We start from the raw sequence: 22,835 nt of genomic DNA on the forward strand, positions 1-22,835 counted from the left end.
TGTGAATAAGCTGCCACCAAAGGCAGGACATCACAGAGTACAGCACTAGACCACTACTGACCCCTGCTGGCCGCCATTGCTTACTGCAACAAGCCAGTACCTGCCATGTGTGCATTTGTGTGTGTGTGTGTGTGTGTGTGTGTGTGTGTGTGTGTGTGTGTGTGTGTGTGTGTGCGCGCGTGCGCAGTCATACAGAGCTTCCTGCTGTGTGTGTAGCTGCATCTACAAGCGTGTACATATGCACGCACAATGACGTGGGTGTGTGAAAGTGTTGTGGGACCTACCAGGTGATGTGAATTAAAAAAAGAGAGATACACTGGAATAGATAGAGGCTCATTATGAAGCAGCTCACAGTCACAGTCCATCACCTCTCCTAATTTTTCCATTTAAAAAGTGAGGCGCGCTGAATATTTTTGCCCACAGCTGCTTATTAAGTCCAGATGGTGGTCGGTGGTGAGGAGCTGGCTAACACCCATACCAACTACTGCGGCCCAGTGTTGATAGAATCACCACATGTAACAAAGCCAGCACAGGCTAAAAGCTGTCTCTGCAAATACAGATTCCTTTTTTTAAATGATCCCTTGTGTGCACTGCAAGCTGATGTCCCTGAGAGGAAGGCTGGAAATACGTGTCTTTCTGTCTCGTCAGCAACATGACAAGAAATAAAAAGAGAGTTTTCCCACTTCACATCAACTCAAGGCTTTCTGAAGCTAACGGCTTTCCTCTTAACAATTAACTACGGGGGTGGGGAGTAAAACCAAGGTTAGGAGACGACCTTACCAAGGGGGTCAACACCAGGCTTGCCCGGGACAGGTCTGAACTGTGGGGGTCCACTCGGTCCTGGGGTGTTGGACTCCTGAGACATTGGCGTCCCGGGCTTCATACCTGGAGTACTGGACTTCTCCCTCTGGACGAGTGGAGAATTAAGAGAGAAGTGTTTGAATGGAAAGAAAATAAATGTACAATGAAAAGTGAAATAAACTGATTTTAAAGTTAGATGTATGGGAGTTGGGTTTATTTATTTATTTTTTATTTTTTTCCCCTCCTCTTTTTCATAGCCATAACAGGGTGCCGGCCAGTGAAGCAGAAGAAAAAGCCAAAGAAAAGCACACAATGAAAAAAAGATAACAACTTTAAGGATGACTGAGGGCAGGAGGAGTGCTGTGGGATGTCAGCAGCCCAGACTGAAGGTGTGTGGTATGTTGAATTTACAGCAAGATAACTACTGACCCCAAACAAAAGAGCAGAATTTAGTGTGTGCTGACAACACAGCCCTGATGTCCTGCACTGAAACATACCATGGGTCCATAGATGTTTGAATTCACATGCGCTGCCATATGGATGGTGGTCATTTACCTGTGGGGGCTCTTTGCCGCGGGAAGGGGAGGCAGCACTGCTGGAGGAGGCCAGGGAGGTGGGACTGGCCTGCGGTGGACCCTCCTTACGAGATGGCGGCATCTTGTCCAAACCGTTCTCTCTGGACGAGTAGGATTGCACACTGCGGGGGGATGACGGATCCTGAATTCGCAAAACACATAAAATGTTATCATACCGAGCAGAAATAAGAAGAAGTTTGGTCATCCTGCAGTATTTTAGTACTGAAGGCCACAGGGATCACCTGGGAATCTATTATTGTCCATTTTCTTCTTTTTTTTCCCCAAAAGCAAAGTCTTACCATATTTCAAGTTTATCTTTGAAACACAAGACATGGACTTTTATAAATACTTTAACTGGTTTTAGTTGCTGCAATTCCTCCAGTTGATACTGGTAATTAAGAAATCACTTCCTAATGTGCTAATAAAAAGGAATACATTGTCCATAATCCCTGTTCAGTGCTAAAATGTATCTGGAGTTAATATAAAGTTTCAGTCAGTTCCAAGTTTGTCCAAAGTTTCAGTGAGTATGAAGCAATAAAATTTTGTTCTGTTTTATGGTGAAGGGGGTGCAGGCTCGCTCACTGTTACAATTAGAAATTCACAAAGCATAATTTTATTTAAACATTTGTTCATGTTTATACGGAAAGAACTCCCCCCACCAAAATCTCTGTCATTCATTTGACAGCCGTCTTGTTTGCACCCATTCATAAAACAGTCACAGTCATACTACTGTACATTAAAGTGAACTGCAGTGGTGTGCTTTGTCTGTGCCTTTGCATTTTATGGTTGTTTACTGAGAAATGAGGGCAGGTAGAGGTGGAGGAGGATGGGGGCTGGGGGGCGTGGGGGGGTGGATGGGGTGTATTATTGTTATTATGATTATTCAGATGGTCCTGTTGGGTGTGTTTACATGATGTATGCAGATGAAGGCGGTGAAGTGAGGCCAACATAGGCCAGCAGCCGTCTACTAACCTCATCCACCACCAAATTATCATCACTCTTATCCGCATCGCTGCCCTGAGAGAGAGACAGAGAGAGAGAAGGTGAGATCAGATATTCTGCTCTGCTGTATATGTAGATTACATGTAGAAATATACAACAGCCACAAACATGGAAAGAGTAACGCACAAGTGTGTCTATGAGTGCATTCCCTAATGCAGTTTGAAATGTTTTATGGAACCTCTTTTGCACCTTCTCTAGAGTTTCAGACTCCAAAAAAAAGTAACATGAAACAACCTATCATGACAATTTAATGGCCAAGATGGTTAAAATTGTGATAGACAATAGGAATGTTATGAATTAATAGTAGATGTTTCACTTGGAGAGCTGCAATTATTAGATGTTCCTTGTGTTGTTAATATTTCAAATGGAGTAGTGGCATTTAATACATTTGATAAAGAATCTACCCAAAAAACAATCAACTCTGACAGAAGATAATCCCTCACATTATTTAATATATCTGCTCTTCGACATTGACATGTGGATATTTCAAAGAGAGCAGGTCTTCAAAGTCCACCACGGTCTTTTCTGATGAGAACTGGTCAAGTTGGGTGAAACTTTCCTTCAGTTATTTAAACATTTAACGGTGTTGTGAAAGTGTCCTCACATAGTCTGTCATGAACTCCTTCTCGTCAGCTTTCCTCTTCTTGCCATTGCTGAGGTAGTCTGCTGAACGACCCTTATCCCCATTGGACAGAGAGCTCTGCAGGGAGGAGAGGGGAAGCAGAGGGATTGGGGTGAGGAGGGGTGGTGGGGTGGATTGAATACAGAAAAAAGTGAGTGATAAAAAGCAAAGGGGAGGTACGCACGGAGGTACAAAGCGCAGAAGAAATGTGAGAAGGAGAGGTGAATGAAGAAGAAGGGAGTCAAGGGAAGAGGGAAAGGAAGTGGGTGATAATGAGGTGAGAGGGACTACATAAATCATGTTGGGCTCATAAGCTGCAGAGATGAATGTGAAGGAATATGAGTCTCCATCGATCTGCCAGCTCACTGTGTGTGTGAGGAAGAAAGAGAAGGCTTCAAGTGTTGTGTAAGGCAGCAGCAGAAAGAAAGACTGGACTAGTCTGCATGTGCTTTGGCATTGAGAGTTCTCTTTAAACCATCATTATCACAGTTTTTTACTTCTTGTAAAGTGGTGTAGAGATCTAAAAATGATACAGTGACTGCAAAAAAAAAAAAAAAAAAAAACAACAAAGAAAAAGAAGAACCCAAAGGCAGACAAAATTAAGCCAGTAAGGTGTTTTTAGAAAATACTCAAAGCAGCCAAAACCAGGGTTTAAAACTGTTTTAAAAGTGTAATCATGTTATTTTAATACCGGCCTAATTTTTAAATCTGCTTGAAAGAACTGCCAACAAGTGATATAGGGAGGCAAAATGAAAAAAAAAGAAAATAAAATAAAAAAAGAGTGTATGTTTGTAATTTATACTTACTGGTCCTGCTTCTCGATCTGTTCATTCCAGACAGCCACATCCAATACAACCAGGCACAGGACAGGACGAGAAAAGCAGATGAGGACACACATGCAGGACAAACACACAAAAATCCAATATTATAAGACATCACTTTACATTGCTGTGAAGCTGACTCAGTGGAAAAATATCCCTACAGAGTGTTATTATCAGCAACACTCCTGTGTCCTGCCAAAAGAGCCAAAACAGTGCCAATCATCAGAATCCATCGAGCGAAGCTCCAGTTTACTCAAATCCCAACCTCAGAGGGATGTTTTCATCTCCAAGAACACAATCCAGCTCATCGAGAGTTTTACATCTTTACTTTGGGGGGAAAAAAAAAACAAGAAACAAAAAAACAAGTCAGCAAGCATTAATGCAACATTTAACGTGGTTGTGTACCTCTGTGGTGTTCTGCAGCCGCAGCAGCGGCCGCTGCCTCCAGGTGAGCTCTCTCGTCCTTGGCAGCCAGCTGAGCGCCCAGAGCCCCAGATAAGGCCAGCAGGCTGGATCCTCCACTGAGCGCCAGGCCTGGGTGGGGCAGTCCTGATGGGTGCGGGCCCACTGGCAAACCCTGGGCATGCTGGGAGAGGTGCTGTGCTTGGAGCTGCTGCTGTAGAGATGGAGGGAAGAAGAAGAAACAGAACGGGAGGAGACAGAAGGAAGAGATTTGGGTGACTTACGAGCACTAGAGGAAGTGGCTCAACAGGAAGTGTTCAAGAGGAGGAAAAGAGGAAAGAAAGGGAGGGAACCAAGTGCTACGATGTGTACAAGAGGAGAAATGCTGAGGTCAGGGCAGCGGCTCTGGGGGCAGATCAATTTGATGGGAAATTAAATGAGAAAGAACTGACTAACTGTCGATAAATTTAATTTTAATGAAAATAATATGTAGAAAATTATATGGGACAATTAATGCTTATTAAATTGTGATATTTTGGGGGCTGGTGAGGACTTTTGAATAAAAGTAAAAAAAATTTCAAAAAAAATCAGAACCTGTCAAAAGAATAAAATCTCTTCTTATATATATATATAAAAACATAATAAAACTGTATATTTTTTAAAGTGGGCCAAATGATGATTGCCTCAATAAAAGGAAAAGAAAAGCAGGAAAAAAAATATAAATAAATGGGAGTATAAGGTACACACGCTATGAGGCAGAGGGGGGAGCCCACGTACCCCTATCGAAGCATTTAGCTCCCCCATGGTCACCTGTTTGGCGCGCTCCATGGCCTGGACCACCTGTTGCTGGTGCTGTGGAACAAACCAGGAGGTCAGTAAAGGAAAGTCGCTTCAGCATTCAGTAGAGAGGCTTACAATTACTTTTTCTTCTTAATAGTACCAATTTTCATTACATGTAACATTTTTATAATGACTATGAAAGTATTCGTACTTTCAAAACAGGATATTTGAAATACTGATTAATTTCTTTCCTTTTTTTTTTTTTTTTACCTGCTGGGAATCATGTGAACGCATGCAACCATTTGGCGATTGGGGAAAATGAATCTGCTTTGAAGTTCTGTCCATCTGCAGCTATGTGTATGTGTGTGTGTGTGTGTGTGTGTGTGTGTGTTATGTGAGTGCCTGCGGCTGTGAGTTATATTGATAAATGTGTGTAGTATACATGTGCATGCCTTCTGTGTGGCCTGCTGTCAGACAGCAGAGACCGCTGAATGCTGTACAGTGTGTGTGCGCATGTGCGTGCATACGTGTGTGTGTGTGTGTGTGTGTGTGTGTGTCTTTTCCACACCTCCTGTGACAGAAATGGGATGAGCTGAGCACAGATCACATTCAACCGCTTGGCAATCTCCGTCTGAAAGAAGGAAGGAGGGGAAAAAAAAAAAAAATACTGTCACTTTGATGAATAAACACAAGCACACACAGCCAGGATTGAGCACGAACAAACAAGACGACACACACACTCACAAAGGTTACACACAATACACACACACACACACTGTGGCTGTGGCCTGTTTCTGCCAGGGCCAGTGTGGTAAATATTTCAGCTGCTTACATCTGGTCCATGCAAATGGAAACTCTGCCAGGAAGTTTGACTAAAATATTCATGGACAGCATCTGCTGTGGCCACAGCCAGCCCACACAGACTGAGCAAGTGTGTGTCTGTGTGTGAGAGAGAGAGACACGAAGAAAAGATGCAAGATTCACCATCTTTCCCCGATATGTGTGTGTGTGTGTGTGTGTGTGTTTGTATGCAGGCATGTGTCTCTGATGTGTCCTTGCATGTCTGTTTGTGCGCGTTTTTGCAGTTTGCATGCTTGTGTGTGTGTGTGTGTTTCCTGCTGGGGGTCAGTGATTCTTGCTGTGTGTGTGTGTGTCTGTCTCGATCTGCTCTACTAAGCAGCCAAGAGCCAACTCTTCCTCCCTTCCTCCTCATCATCATCTCTCTTTCCATCTCACTCCATTTATCCCTCTTTCCATCCATCCATCCATCCATCCCTTGTTCCGTTTCTCCCTTCCCAGTATTAGCACAGTAATCAGCGTTACAAATGCTGCCATGTGATGTCTAACGCACACAAACAGACACGCACACAAACACGTTTAGTGGCAGGCCCAACAAGGCCGTTAGGGCCAGTAATGATATGCATGCAGAGATCATGACAACATCATTATGGCCGCAGGCTGTTTGTCTTCTTGACAGCTAGGCTCTGCTGTGTGTGTGTGTGTGTGTGTGTGTGGGCGCGCATATTTGTGTGTGCGCGCATGTACACACACACACCATTCTCTCCCTTAAGTGATTTATTGATGCCGGACTGAACTTCCGCCCCCTCCCTCTTCCTCTCTCTCTCATTCCTCTAGCTTGCCCACATCTTTCCCTCCCGCTACTCTCCATTTTTCAGCCAGGCAGCATAGCCCCTCCCCTCCCCTCCCCCCCCCTCCATCCTTCAAATCCATCACCCCCCACCCCGGGGGAGACACAATGATTTCTTGTTAAGAGAACTCCAACTACTAAATGACATCTTCAGGAAAGAGAGAGAGAAAGAAAGAAAGAAAGAAAGAAAGCGAGGGAGAGGAGTGTGTGTGGTGTGGAAGTGGGGGGGGGTGAGCAATTGGGAGAAGGAAGATAAAGAGGGGAGGACAAAATGAAAGAGGGGAAATGAAACGAGGAGGTGAAGGAAGGAGAGGAGGAGGAAAGGGGCAGAGCGTGTTGAGGAAATGACAGCCAATGAACGAAGGATGTAGGAGGGAGAGGAGAAATAGACAGAGAAAGACGAAACGGAGGGAAGGCGGGGGAGGAAATCGAGATTGTGGGGTGGGGGGGTGTGTGGAGTGGCAGCAGTGGCACGTCAAAAGCGAAACGATTGACTGAGATGGTGAAATGAAATGAGAGAGAGAGAGAAAGAGAGAAAGGGAAAGAGAGGGGAGACAGCAAGAAGGCAGTGACCTGATTTAAAGTGAAATTCAGCATGGACTGTGTCTGCAAGGAGACCGAGGTGGATGGAGGATGTACAAAGGAGAAAAAAGAGATAAAGAGAGAGACAGAGAAATCAATGGAGAGGATGGGAGACAGGGATGGTGAAGAAATGGAGATTAAGAGAGAGAAGCATTAAAAAAGACAAGCAATTGGAAGGAATGGGGAAAAGAGGAAAAGAGGATGGAGAATCAGGGCAGAAGTGGGAGGGTTGGGGTGGTGGCAGGATGGATGGATGGAAGGAGGGACAGAGGGAGGGAGCACAGAGGCAATAACAGACAGGGGTGAGAGAGGAGGCTCTTTTGGAGGCTCGAGTAAGGACAAAGTATTCTCATCTGTCTGTGGTGGAGAAATGAATTCTGTTTGTGGATCCTATTAACGCCTCCACAGCATAACAGAGCTATATATAGGTCCATCAGAGAGAGGACTGACATTACAGTGGTAACGACGCGCACGCACACGCGCACACACACACACACACACACTTTCCTGAAAAGCATTAGTTATTTGGAATAAGGCTAATGGGAACTAAAGAAAGGAGGCAGTGACAATAATAAGAATAATGCAAAACATCAGGGCTTTGGTTCAGGAGGGATAAGAGAGAGAGCGAGAGACCTACAGATTTAGAGAGAGAGAGCACAAGCCTGAGGTCACTCACCTGTTTGTGCATTTCAATGTTAAGGCCGTAGGACATCTCATAATACTGAAATAGAGAAAAAGATTAGTTAACAAACAATCTTATATGAACCAGAATATCAGACAGACAGCATCTTTCATGCGTGGAGTACCTAAAGAGGGATTTCTTGTCTTTACAATTCAAACATTTATAGATCATAGTATGTACATTTTAAAGGACTGCATGAGGACACAGAGGCAGAGTAGAGTTAAATGAAATGCATTTTAATCCCAAACCAATCTATACTTCAAATAGAATGAAAGAAAATCTGTCAGTTTTTGCAAACACTGGGGAATTAATGGACATTTTTCAACAAGTTGAATCATTTGACCTGATAAAAAAAATGACGTGCTTTAAATTTAACTTGTCTTTTTTTAATCTCCTACAACAGCTGCAATTATTTGTGTCACAGCAGCTAGTTTGTCCGTCTACTTTAGCTTATCTGCACAAAGATAAAATTCAGAACTGATTAAAAAAAAAAAAAAAAAACTTTTCAGTCTCAGTCTGGTAATCTTCCACACTTTTCTTATAGCTAACAAATCCCATGAAAAGCTCAAAGCCAACTATGAATTATCAATGCTTCATTGAGGCTCCCGGAAATACTCGCTTGCAGACCAAATATGTATTAATCTGCAGCTAAAAATAGTTCCCAACAAATGCACTATTTACTCATGTTTAATGAATGTTTCCTAAAAACTACAGTTCCCAGCTGGTGCTGGATATTATTGGGTCTTTTTATGTTTTAATGAAATGAAACTATCATTGTGAACATTTTTAAAACCTTATTCACAGTGGGATTTAACGGGGTTGGGGCTGTGTCCCACAGACTGGGGCAGGGAAGTCAGGAGGTATTATGGATTTATGTGCTGTTGGATTTGGTCTTTTCATGTGATTTGATGAAAATCCTAAAAATTAAGAATATTGCCTTTTAGACAAAGTAAACTGAAAAACAAAAAAGAAAAAAAGGGGAAAGATTGAAATTATGCCATGGTGTTACATTTGCATATGACATTTCATTCATTGTTTTTAACCAGACAAATTCAACAGTAAGAGCCATGAACCACTCTCAAAATCCTTATCAATGTTACCCGCTTCAAACTGTGTCAGCCCGAGCGTGTACGCTCTAAAGTGCCCATATGTCCCTTAAAGCAAATCACCACCAGTTTCACCTTGACTCTGCTGAAAGTCAACAGCTCTACAATGACCCCGAGGCACATTTTGAAGCCAGAAACGCTAAGTGAGGCAGCGAAATTGTCACTGGGCAGAGAAAGGTTACAGACTATTACAATAATCATGTCTAATATGAGCTTTTTAACCCCATCTTCTATCCAAAAGTACAAGGAGCTGTGAGGAATGCAGAAGGAGCTCACTGTGCCTCTACCTTTCGAGATGGACGAAAAAGGGGAGCATTTTAAAGTCAGATGCTCCGAAAAGTGACAGGCTGACATTTGCTTTTCAGCGTGGCTGGTTGTGGAGAGAGGAGATTGGCAGTTGGGCAGCCATAACAGTCTGGCAGGATGGGAAAGGAGATGGCAGGGGTCCTCTCTCTCCAGACATCTTTTCTGGCAGTTAGTGTGTGTGTGTGTGTGTGTGTGTGTGTGTGTGTGTGTGTCTGTCTGTGTGTGCTGTGCAGGTGTGTGTTTGTAGCACAAGTCTGCAACTGTGTAGGCGTGTGTATCTATACGCTTTGTGTGCATGTTTCCCTCTGTGTGTGTATGTTCTCACTAGTGTGTGTGTGTGTGTGTGTGTGTGCGCACTCCTCTTTCTGTGTGCGTTTGTCTGCCTCCATAAAAGACGCCTTTCCTGGCAGCTCTGCTTGGCAGTTGGTGTGCCAAGTTTCGCCTGTTGCTTAGCAACATCCAAACTCCCCCAAATCATCAGCCAAGAAAGGAGACCTGGCCTGTGCTTGATGCCAGCTACCCTCTCTCCCCATCACTAAAACTTCAATCCCCCCACCAGTCTCTGCTTTGGGCCAAGACTGCCACATAGCTCTTTTTTTGGCATGGCAGGTTCTGGGCAGCCCCCATTCAGTCAGCTGTGGTGGTGTGTGCTTGTGATCACAGGTATATCAAGGCTGGAGGTTTTCTGGCCTAAAAAAAAGAAAGAGATCTGGCATTTCCTTTCCCTTAAAAAAAAAAAAAAAAAAAAAAAAAAGATTTGCCGATCATATGTACATTCACAGAGTGCTGCTTCTTACTGCCTCTGTGGTGTACTGAGAGGAGAGAGTGTGTGAGCTTCATTTGTCGAAATGCCCAATTTATAAAGGCGCGTTTTGGTTTTGATTCAAACCACACGTTCAGTTTTAAGACATCCTGTGTCCTCCGAGTGATGAGATAAAAGCATCAAAAATGCAGTGAGTGGTGGAAAACTAAGCGGGGGTATCAGAGAACAGATCGTGTGATCAGGTTGGGCAGGGTGCGACCAGGATGAATGTGACAACCAGAGACACAGCAGCGGCACAACCACAAGTGAATCATTCAACAGCTAGAAACTACTGATTTTTCCTCAATCTATAAATGTTGTCCTAGTTGTCATTGCAATCAACAAATACCAACGAGGTCTTGGTGCTTCATACATGACCAAAGCTTTTGGTGAAATCTATTTGTGAGATGATTTTAAATCGGTCTAATTATGTTACTTTATTTATAATGTGTATTGGCTGTGCTGACAGATGCTGCAAACAATAATTATTTCTAATCTAACTGAAAATAATGATGGCCATCATTTCTCAAAGTCTGACATAAACAGACAGACACATTTCTTGGTTTGAACAACTAACAACAAAAGTTATTGACTAGCCAAAACAAAAAAAAAAAGAATTATTAGAATTGTTGCCAATAAACTTTGTCAATACAATAATTGAAGAAGCACCAGCAATGTAACTGACCCAGTGTAACTTTTTTAGTACATTTTAAGACGGAGCTTAATTTTTTTTCCCTGTAGTTTCATATAGCACACTTTGTTTTGGCTTCAATCAAAATCAGAAAAAATTGAGCATAGACACTTGTGATTAGGCACTACAATTTAGTGGTGATGTGTTACAAAACCAAAATTAAACTTGTGAGTTTGATGTTGAGACACAACCAGAATATCTCATTGAACAAAAAGGATCAAAAAGGTTTCAACTATTCATTGTTCTGAGCACAGGAAGCCATACAAGCAAGGACTTATCCTGAATCAAAAGCGAGTTTTGATTGATAAGAAACAATGTGACTGAAATGAGTAAATAAACAAACAACAGGATCATACGCGGCTGACAAACTGCCAGTTTTCAGCAAGTCCAAGTTTGATAGTCAGTCTTACAAACACCAAAAGAGCACGAGGTTCAGTGCACAACCCTGAACAGATGGCCCAGGAGAGCATATCTCAGATGCAAGATGAAACACTCAAACACAAGCACAAGCCTGTACGCCCATGTAAGTGCTGTTTATTCTGCAGTCTTATAATATGTGTGCGTGTGCGAGTGTGTGTGGTCTTGTGTGTGGTTTTTTGGTGGGTGTTGTTTGGCAGCTGTTAGCAGATGAAAGGGATTCAGTGCACTTGGCACTGCACTTGTTCTGAGTGTATGCAAGGAGACTGGCCTGTCTGTGTGTGTGTGTGTGTGTGTGTGTGTTTGCGTGTTTGTGTGTGTCGTTGCGTGTATGTGTATCTCACCATAACATAGTGTCTCTGGATCTCGGTCTTTTCTGTCGCTAGTTTCTCACACTCCAGCTTCAAACTGCAACGCAGAGGAAAAAGTGAAACAAATATAATATGAGGTTAGTTTTGATTTGTATCATATTCCCAGCTAAAATACACAATGCAATTAAACAACATGATGGCAAATTACTCTGCTACCGTGCTCTTTCATCCCCCCTCCGTCCCCCTCTTTTTCTCTCACATTCGGTGGGGGAGGAGGGAAGTGACTGTGGTGCTGACAGCCCATTATCACCTCAGAGCAGAGCAGAAATAGACGAAGTCATGCTCCCAGGCTGAAATCCAGCCAAAACTGCAGGCGGGCACATCCAAGGTGTCTTTCCCTCTTGCTGGACAATTTTCAATCTAACCACGTGCCCTCCTCCCCTCCTCATTTCGCTGCTTCCCCAATTACCAGCCAGCCCATACATCCTCACATCTGTCTGACTCCCCCTTCCTTTACCTTCGACAGCACACCTGAAGTCTGAATTTGTGCTTTAAGTGGGTCAAATGCGTCAGTTCTGTCTGAACGCATCTGATAAATCAGCCTATTGCGTGTTTCAACGATCATTTCTCTCTTCTTGTGTTCAGGACATTACGTGTGCGTTTTGTAGTCTGCAAACACGTTAGGCTATCACAGCTAGAGTAAGGCCTGGTGTGGCAGCTCCTTCACAAATGCGCACACACACACACACACAGACACACACACCTCTGAAGTGATGGCAGCCAAACACCTCTCCCACATGTCCCATATTTTTGTCTGTCCACTATGCCTGCTTGTCTTGCCTCACACCCAAACCAGTCCCCAGCGTCCTCTGAAAGTGGATAATGCCAATGGCTGAATTTTCAAACACAAACACACGCCTCCATTTCCAAATGTTTTCAGGTCCAAACATGAAAACACCTCTCTTGTTACCCCTGCACCTCTCCCTCCCCGGGTTTTTTTTTTTTTTTGCTCTCTCAAACTCGTACGCAGAAACGCACACGCTGTCTGTAGCACAGTTCCCCACCCCCTCCCCAGTGAGGTAGTATATTTTGGGCCCCCAGCAGTTTACGCTGACTTGTTTGCAGGCAGGGGATAGATTGATTTGAGGGGTGTGTGGGGTGGGGGCAGAGTTGTGGTGTGGTGGGATGTTGCAGGTGGGGGGGGGGGGGGGTCATTTGGCAGAGGAAAATTAGAATATGATTAATACCGCAACATTACCCCGAGCCGCAACAGGTAATAACGTTCCCATCCACTCCCTTTCTCCTTCGCCGCGTGCACACACACACATAATTGACTCATTTATCATTGCCAGCCAGTTGTGGAGAAGAGGGATGAGGAGGAGAAGGAGGGAGGCAGGACGAAGGAGTGGGAGAGGAAGGTGGTGGTGGAGGGAGGAATGAGGATTAAACCCCCACCCTATAGATTTTATTACTGTGGAATTGCCTCTCGGCAGAAGTCACTCACAGCTGGGGTGAGAACTAATGCGTTTGTGTGTGCATTTGTGTGCGCGGCCGCCAGTGTGTTCATCACAACATAAACTTGGGATGAGCTTAGAGAGGCAGAGCAATGACTAGACGCACACATACGAATACACAAACCAGTTATTGATCTACAGAGATTATCGCACTGCTGTTGGATTTCTGTGTTTAAAACACCTTTTTGTAAATATAAAGATTATTTTTAACAATAGTTTATAAGTTGATTTATCAGATTCATCTGTCCAATCCACAGTTCAAAAGTCTAAACATTAAATTTAATTGAAGCAGCGTAAGGTTGAAAATAAAATAATCAGAAGTACCGTTGATGCATGTCATTCCCCATCTCTCTCTCTCTCACACCTATCTAATAAAGCCACAGTGATCACATACACAAACCGATGTACAAACACAAGTTTAGCTGACAATTTTTTTTTCTGTCATAATCAAATCCTTGACTAATTATTCCAACTGTGTGTGCCATCAAATGACGACTTGTGATTCATGAATGCAGATTGATACTTTCAGTTCACTTTCACAGCAGCTCTGGATATTTCTCTTTTTTAAGGTGTAGAAATGAGCTGCAGACAGAGCCATGTTATTAAACACAAAAAAAAATTATGGTCTCTCTACCTGTAAAATCAGTGATCTGTTTTTCACAATAGAATTACAAGGTTACAAAGCTGTGTGTGTCTGTGCATACAGATATTTCTTTTGCTTACAGGAAAGACCCCGAGGTTTCACTTAGAAAGCAATAACCATTCCCCACAAAATGGACTTCAAGGAATGAAATTACTAGTGTGTGTGTGTGTGTGTGTGTCTCTTCATTTTCTACAGCTGTGTGGACCCTTTTTTCAAAGCCATTGTTGTGAGGTCATTTCAGTCATACCTAACAACTTTAAAGGGCTGTTTAAAACTTTGTTTTAGGATTTCAGCTGGAATTAGGTTCAGGTTTGAAGACATTAGTACAACCCACCCTAACCTTCACAGCTTTGTGATGGTTCGGGTGAGTTGGCACTTTGCCCACAAGTCTCCTCACAACAAATGAAAGCGATTGTGTGTTGCTGTTATGTGACTGTTGCAGCATAAAAGGAGGAGGAGGAGGAGGAGGAGGAGGAGAGCGGTGAGCAGGAAGTGGGTATTTCATGTCGAAATGATTGCCTGTAATAATTAGGCTTTGGCTCAGCACCATTTACTGAGAGAGAAGGAGGGAGAGGTCTGGAGAGAAAGACAGCAACACAGGGAGTGAGTGAGCAGGAGAGAAGGAACCAGCAAGAAAAACGAGATGGAGATGGAACAGTGTGTGTGTGTGTGTGTGTGTGTGTGTGTGTCTCGGTGGGCCTCCAATCTTTCACTGGCGGTGACAGGAGATAAGATGATCAGCCGAATGCGCTACAAATCTGCTGCCTGCCAGCCCTCAGACAGCTCTGTCAGTGCTGCAATGGTGAACACGCACACACGCGCACACACACACGCGCACACACACACACACACACACACACACTTAGGTGTGTTCATGTGTGCACTAATCCAGCACACCTTACAGCCTTTACCTCATGTATGGAGACACAAACACAAAACACATGCACAACCACATACAGTATGCACAATGTACACCCACACATACATAGTGAATGACTAAACAGAGGGAGGAACACACACGCGCACACATTCTCTCTCTTTCTCTCTAACAAGAGTCTCCAGACAGCGAAGCGTCTCATTAAAATCCTGCACTTTATAGAAATGTGCCGGCTGTGTTTTTAGTCTCCATGTTTGAAACAGGCTACTGGATATTGTAAAAACGTCACACTCTCACTTCCGCTGTTTGTTTTTCTTAATACTTTTACGTCAACTCTCTCACCATTGAATATTTTGCCACAGACACGAAGATATATTAATATTTTTCTTTTCTATAAAATACTTCTTTTGCTCGTGGTTGTTCGAGAATGTTTTCTTTTTTCCCCCCCACAAAGAAAAAAATGTAACATTGATTTTCTATTCACAAAGAGGCATAAAATGCACTCCCAAAAACTGGTTTGTGCCAGATGATGAATTGATAATTGCTGTGTTACCTAAACCACAGAATTAGGGTGGTTTCTGTTGGACAAGTGACAACAAAAACTGAAAGAAGTTTGAAGTTTGTACTAATGTGTGTGGTCTAAATAAACACCACCGCATAGAGGAAATGAAGTCTGGTTCAGCCAATGCAACGTGACATTGCTCTGGTGTCTGGCGTTTTCCCAATGTGAAAAATAAGCATAAAAAATAAAAATAAATAAAAATTTAAATAAATACATTTAAAAAGGAACAGTGAGTTCAGGCTGTCAAATGCGAGAGTCTGCAATTGTTCTGTCCTCTGTGATGATAATCGACTGAGAGTCTTTGGATTTAAGAGAAGTGATTGAACAGTGTAACTCATTAACGTGACCTTTTCCTGATCAAACCTAAGGGTTGTGCACAGCATTGGACACTTATTCCTTTATAATCTATCAATAAATAAATAAGTCGCAACAGTCGTCTTTTTTCTTTGACAATTTAAAAAAAAAAAGCTTCTGAGAAAACTTGACTGAAAAATTAAGAGTGTGCAAGGTTTTTTCATTTCATTCATTCATTCATTCATTCATTCATTCATTTTTTTCATGTCTGTTGGTCATATTCTTGACTAATAAATTAATAGTTTTTGGCCTATGACACGCTCTTTGATGTATGAAAATTGGGGAAATTCCCATCGCACATCTTTTTTAGAGTTGCACGTTCATGTTGCTCACTTTTTTCTACCAACAGTTCAATACCCGAATGTATTGTTTTGTCAAGGATGAGTCAAGAAAGGCAGCAGTGGAGAAGCTGTGATCACTGGATATTTGACAACTTCTGTTTTCTTTAGGATTTAACTGATTAATCAATTTCCATCGCTGTTGTCATAGTAATTTGGTATTTTTAAAGAGATTAAATGTCCAAAATAAAAAAAAGGAAGAATAGTTTGAGCCAAGTTGGCCATCAGGAAAGCAGGAAAGAAGACAAACCCATATAGATACAGCAGTGTGAGCCGTGGCGACGACACTAATGTCGTGTGTTTACAGTGTGAGGACCCTTTAGCCCCCCAGCCTGCAGGTGTGTGACTGTTCACTTTACATCTCATTAACTATTGATCACTCTTTCCTCCCTGCTGCACTGAAAAAAAAAAACCCTCTGCTCCTCTCCCAGTCACCCTCTCTTTTTACACACACACACACACACACACACACACACACACACGGGACCCACCCAAGCGCCTATGTACTCTTTCATCATCTCTAAAGGGTGTGTGCAAGAGCAAACACACACCTACGCGCACACACATACACAAAACAAAGCTGGGATCTTGTCACACAATAGCAGTCCAACCATAGCCCTCTCTGCTGCCAGACTCACTGTAAGGGCCTGTCTTTCATAAATGTTTCTCTCTCACACACACACAGACAGACAGAAGAGGGAGAGGTTGTATCACACAAACCAATCAACAAATGAAACGCACACATGACTATAAACAAACCACAAACCCTCAGCCCTCCCTGAAGCAAATATAATTTAATCATTTGGAGAGTGACAGACGGTGTAGTTAAACACAGAGGATTCCTGACTATTTTATCCAATTATATCTTTACACACAGCCCTCTTAAAGATGTATTCGAGTCAGACTAACACAGGAGGTCGTCAGAATTAACAGTCAGTACATGTAATTCAACTCAGCTTCACAACCACCTTTCCTGAGTTACTCAGACACAACTTTGCCCTGATAAAAAGTTTTTTTTTTTTTTTTTTTTTTTTTTTTTATTAAAAATTAGCGTGTACTGCTACAGACACAGTTAACATACATTAGCATCTCGTCTAATCATCAGTAGCATCTAAGCATGACAGTAACAGCCTGCAGACCAGACTAACCCCACAGCATGCCAACATGTTGCCAGTTCTTGATAGAAACCATTAGACAAGCTGCCGGCCATCCTGAGGACGAAGGTAAGCCTGTTTATTTTATTTGGCAGTTTAATGGCTGTCTGACTCCCTGTTGTGTGAGCAGTAGCCTAGATGGTCACACCACTTGTTCTTGGGTGGATTAAGAAGTGATTTAGCTTATTCTGCAGTTTTTCGTTTTTCATGTAGAACTGATTTTTAGAATTTCATGGATTTATAAAGCATCTTTAATGAGTTAAAGACACTTATCCATTTAAAACAATACATTTTCATCTCGTTGGTTAAAAGGTCAGTTAAACAGAAAAAAAAAAAAAAAGAAAATTTCTTGTGGAACAATGGCTTCTTATCATCATCAACAATTATAGTTACCTCAAATATTCACATTGGAGGAGGTGGAACAAGCCAGTTCTGATTCACACCATTACATATTAAATTACACATTATTTCAACACCTTGTACATTTGTCTGAACACATTAACACAATCTGATGGACACACATGCTGTTTTGATATACTATTTAAACAACCAACCAAATGTGCATATACACTGATGTGTATGAATCAAACAAAAAAGTGTGTTTGTTGGACGCTTAAAGGAGGATGAAGCTGATATATGAGGGACAAATGCAGTAATGGGACAAAGCCAAATAAGTCAGGAGCAAACAAATACATGAATAGGAAGTTGGGATGAAAATTACTAAATGTTTTGATTCCTCTGAGTCTTGATATAAAATAAATATCAACAATGAACTGGCCTGAAATTAACCTGTGAGTACAAGTTTATAATAGCTATCAAATACAAGTTCAACACAAAAGACAGCATTGCAGTTTTAAAGATGACACATCTCCTGAGTCTGTGCGTGTGTGTGTGTGTGTTAGTGCACTGCTGTATAGTTAGTATTTTGGAAGGACCCTCAAGTGATGAGTGACAGCATGTTAGTGGTGAATGGAAAGTATCTTCCTGTACAAACCAAACACACAGACGCATCAGATATATTACAAGAATCTCTTCATTCGCCAGAAACAACCTCTGTGTGAGTGTGTGTGTGTGCGCGTGTGTGTGCACGCGCAGAATGAGAATTACAGTAATGAGAGCTCTGTGTCAGCAGCTCCTCCTGTCTCCCCTTGGTCTGCTGATTACAGTCTGCTTAGATAGCTCTCACACACACACACACACACACACACACACACACACGTAAATGAAAAGGGGGGGAGAGAAAAAAAAAAAAAAAAAAAAATCAGAGCCACTGACCCGCCACTGACCCTTTAATTAATTAACCCTTCCCTTTCTTTAGCTTCCTTGGTAATCTTTTTTCATCCCTTCATACCAATGACACACACACACACACACACACACACACACCTAAAACCAACAAGCGACACACAACCTTAGAAAAGCACCCTGCCACCCACCTATCCATACTCCCACTCCCGCCCATGCGCGCGCACACACGCACACACACAGTTGCAGCTCATCAGCACTAATCCCTTCCCTCCGTCTCTTTCCTGGCGTCTAATCCAACATCTATCAGAATCCAGCCACCTTCTCTGCAGCCAAAATACACAACTAAGCTCTGCTATTTCGAGACAACATCTATATGTGTGTGTGCACGCGTGAAGGTAATTGCGGAAGTCTGTGCATGTGTGTTAAGGAGCTGCATGCGATTGGGAGTTTCTATGAATGGGTCAGTGTGTTTGTGCCCGTCTCTGCGGAGGTTCAGCTCATGCTTTCCCTGCAGGGTGAACACTGTAACAAATGGGTCTGATTACATGAAGGTGAAGCCTGCAGTCGTATGTGGCTCTTCAGTCCGCTGTTGGACAAAACAAGGCCACTGCTAATCTTTCTGATTGCTATTGTCTGGTCCTCTACGTAACTGCCAACAAAGGGCATTTTGTAATAGTTATATGGTTAAGTTTGATAAGCGAACTGGCATCTTAACAGCATCTCTGTGCTTTTATTGTGCTGCTTGTTATGTCAAAGGATAACTCCTGTTTTTACTACATAATGGTTTTTTATGAGGCGAGAGCACCATATGTCTCGAGGCAAGTTGACATGCATGACTCGGCTCCACGGTGACTGTGGTACACGCAAACACATGAAACCTTGAGTTAATGCTGGGTGACTAGCAAATGACCTTTCATAGTTCCTTCAGTCACATGTTGGCAGTAAATGTCACGAAAATCATTTGAAATACATTAATCAGTAACTGACATTACAGACGCTTAATTTCTAGCTTACAGTCTGCTTAGTACAATTTTATTCATATATTTGTGATGGACACAATATTAGAATCACCTGACAGCATCAATGCAACACAATTCAATCATAGTGCCACAAACTGTGAACTGTGTTGTGGTAATCCTTTCCAAGTCAGTGAGATACAAGTAAATGTGATCTTTTTTTTAATACTTTGCTTTCTGAGACAAATTTGCTATTTGGTGGTGTGTTTTTTGTTTTTTTTTTTTTGTTGTTGTTGGTTTTTTTTTATAAGACTCATCTGACTTGATTCATGAACTTGGACTGTAACAATTTATGAGATATTCATTTTGGATTTTTCCTGCAGAGGAGGCTGGATTCATTACAATATCTCCAAAACTGTTATATTGGATTATCACCTAGTTTGAAATCAATACACTTTTTTTAAGACAGAAGCATAAAAATGATTGTGTTGGAAATCCAAAAGACAGCAATGTTGTTACTGTGACTCTTTAAAAAAAAAAAAAACAATGCGATGAGCAGCTCAAGTTAAAAGCCATTTGTTTGTCAATTACCAGGTATTCATCTGGCACGTTAAACACATCCAACAGATTTGTGGAAAGAAAGTCGGGTTCCAATAGGAATTGATATTGTTATGGTTACAGTGTTATTTTTTACTTTGATACGCAGGTTGTCAATGTTGTGTTTTCATGCTTATAAGAGCCTGTAAGCTGTTGGAGAAACAAGTGTCGTGGTTTTTTTCTGAACTTGAACCGGGCCTGCTAAAACAGACAATGAGGTATCAAAACTGGAATCACACATGGAATCACAGGCTCACTCTTGCTCTTAATCACGTCCTTAATCTCATGATTCATTTATTGTTTATCCCGCTCCCTGGGTCTCAATACCGGCGCTTGGCAAGCGGGCGATGCTCCAGGTGTTTTCTAACATGAGGAGTAATGTTGAATTGCTGCCAGAGGAACTGATCCTGCCGTCTCAACCAACAGATCCAGGGGTGGGTGACTCATGTTCACTGAATGGTTTGATTTGTCTGGGTCATTGCAGCTCAAAAGTTTGGTTCACATAGACACTGCAAATATTTTTTGGGCTTTGAGAGAGGGGGGAACCCAAATATTCAGCATTGCCCTCTAATTGTTTTTTAAAACTTTCCTCCACACTGACACAGAATCTGATCGTCATCCAGATGAACAGAGACTTAAAAAAAAAAGATCCTGGCTAATATCAAAGCTGGATGAGTGTGGGACCTGATCTAGCTGTGGTTCTTGTGGTGGGACAGAGCAGTAGTCATCACATCAGGAGACATTAATGACTATTGACAGCATTGTACACTCACTGTCGGTTCTGGGACAAAACAATTTGCTCTAAAAGATGAACATAACCCATCCGGACAACATCCACTTCCCAAAATCATCTTATAGTCCAAGGATATGACAATGCTTTGACCACAAAGGGCTTTTCAGATTGTTTTTTGGTTGAGCTATCATATCCATGTAACCACTGTATAAAACTATTAATCTCTAACTAAATGTACTTTTTGAACAAATGCCTACAGCAATCAATGATATTTTACCAGAAGTTAGACCAAAGAAAGAGAACGTTATTGTTATGTTTATCATTATCAAACCATATCAGATAATGAGTCTTTATACAAATGTGAAATTCTACTTTAAAGGTCTATTTTTGGGTAGATACAAGTACCTGTGTATGTGAATGCAGCCATGCTAGTCTTTGGGGTTTTTCTACTGCGCATTTTGAGCTTGTGGTGAACTGAATGGGCAGAAAGATAAGGACAGAGACACACACACACACACACACACAAAGCACGCACACCCTGGCATTTGTGAGTATAGGGAAGCAGTAGCCACAGGGGTTAGAGGGGCTGTGGACATAAAGGGGGCATACAAAAGGAGTTTGAAGAGGGACAGAAAGGGAGGGAGGGGAGATTCTGGCCAGCTGAATCAAAGCAGGATGAGAGAAGAGTGGGGGGGTGGGGACTCTGTGAAGGTGAGCCAAGAGAACAGAGAGGGAAAGACAGAGAGGGGTGAGAGAGAGAAAGGAGAGACAGAAGGCTGGGACTGCACAGCCAGCCCAAATCCCACATTCAAAGGCTTTCTGCGCACATTCCTGCACATCAAGCACACCGTATAGCCATGCAAACAGCCTGCCTACTTACTATAGACATGAGGCGACGTATGCATTTATCAGATATTGCTTTAGATCACTTTGCCATGCATCACAACTTATTCCTGTAATTCCTACCTCAGATTATAATAAACCAATGTGCAGCGCCTTTGCCTTCGGTTAAGCCTTGATCCATGAGCTTTCATGGCTCCATTTCTCAAAGTAGCCTTCGTGGACCATATTCATCATTTTCATCTGTAACATGCCCGTAGCAACAGAGCCTTGCATTTTTAAACAGTGCTGGCTTTGGTCTGACCATGGACTCTGGAGGGTAAACTTGGGCACACAAACACTATTTAAAACAAACAAACAAAACAAAAACTGCCATACACCCACCTGTGGTACTGAGTCTGGAGGAACTGAAACTCCTCCTTAATGCGGTCCAAGGTTTCTGGGTAGGTTAGTTTCAATGACTGGGGCGTCCCTGATGCTGCGGCTGCTGCTGCAGCTGCCGCTGCCACTACAGAGGCCGAGGACCCAGGGGGTGGCTGCAAAGGTGCCTGCAAAGAGAGGAGATGACCATCTTAGAAATTTCCATAAGAAGTCTTTAAAAACGTTTGCAAGAACATGGTAGGAAGAAAAATGTCACATGGAAATCCCTTTAAATAAGTATGCTGCATCTACAGTGTGTATAATGTCTATTGTAGAGACGCCATTTTTATCACCAGAGTCTGAGAGGTACAAGAACTTCTTAGCACACTTTGTTTAATTGCAAGTAATAAAAGATACTAAAAAGGAAAAAAAGAAATGGAGCAGTAAGAAGAATAAAAGCTGAGGAAAAGGACCCCATCATGGCTGAAGATGCTGCCAACCCCGATGCTTACTCTCCCCTCTCTACTGGGTCCAGAGCAATTAGGAGACTACAACCACAGGGGTAATGCTGCAGGACAGGCAGACAAAAGGTGGCTGAGAGCTAGACTAGGAGGGCGGTGGGGGCTGTCCGTCAGTCTGTCTGTTTGGCTCTCTGTCAAAATAGCAGAGGCCGAGGACAACTGCTTCTAGTTTCTTGACGGTTGAGAATGACCGTGAGACTGAGCGATATCAATCTAGCATCACTTCCTTGCAGGGCAGTGCACTTTTACGATAGCTGTGTTGGTTTATTAGAAGCCAATCACTTTTAGTCTGTGAAAGGGCTGTCATGATCATGAAATTTTATTCAACAATTAACTGCCAGACAAATAATTGCAATTGACGACGTAATTTCGTTTTTCCTGATCGTTTTATGCCACTAATATATTGTAAATCTAAACATAATAATACACACACCTACAACTAAAATCAATGATTCTAATGTCAATAGATGCTCATTGAAATGCGGCTGTCAAATATTAGAAATTAACCGCCTTGAGATAAACAGTTTGTGGCACTAATTCTGCACTCATGTGTCATTAAACCATTACAGAAAAAGGAGGTGCAATTGGAT

The 22,835-nt window shown here is 42.4% G+C and overlaps 1 protein-coding gene across 5 annotated transcripts in view; it reads right to left on the reverse strand.

Annotated features, from left to right (window-relative positions):
- The window catches only part of tle2a (TLE family member 2, transcriptional corepressor a), a 37,650-nt gene that overhangs the window by 4,668 nt on the left and 10,147 nt on the right, over positions 1 to 22,835 (reverse strand). The window contains exons 2-12 of one of the 5 annotated variants that reach the window (XM_029499258.1): positions 21,749 to 21,912; positions 11,582 to 11,645; positions 7,910 to 7,954; positions 5,572 to 5,634; positions 5,034 to 5,075; positions 4,227 to 4,437; positions 3,807 to 3,823; positions 2,983 to 3,078; positions 2,349 to 2,393; positions 1,357 to 1,518; positions 781 to 907 (exon numbers count right to left, since the gene is read on the reverse strand). In XM_029499258.1, coding sequence (XP_029355118.1) covers positions 781 to 907; positions 1,357 to 1,518; positions 2,349 to 2,393; positions 2,983 to 3,078; positions 3,807 to 3,823; positions 4,227 to 4,437; positions 5,034 to 5,075; positions 5,572 to 5,634; positions 7,910 to 7,954; positions 11,582 to 11,645; positions 21,749 to 21,912 — 1,036 coding nt within the window. Of the gene's footprint in view, positions 1 to 780; positions 908 to 1,356; positions 1,519 to 2,348; positions 2,394 to 2,982; positions 3,079 to 3,806; positions 3,824 to 4,226; positions 4,438 to 4,970; positions 5,076 to 5,571; positions 5,635 to 7,909; positions 7,955 to 11,581; positions 11,646 to 21,748; positions 21,913 to 22,835 lie in introns of all 5 variants that reach the window. The other 4 variants (XM_029499257.1, XM_029499256.1, XM_029499255.1 and 1 more) reach the window with 4 other exon arrangements.

The sequence above is a fragment of the Echeneis naucrates genome, chromosome 4 (genome assembly GCF_900963305.1).
Source record: "Echeneis naucrates chromosome 4, fEcheNa1.1, whole genome shotgun sequence".
NCBI classification, from domain to species: domain Eukaryota; kingdom Metazoa; phylum Chordata; class Actinopteri; order Carangiformes; family Echeneidae; genus Echeneis; species Echeneis naucrates.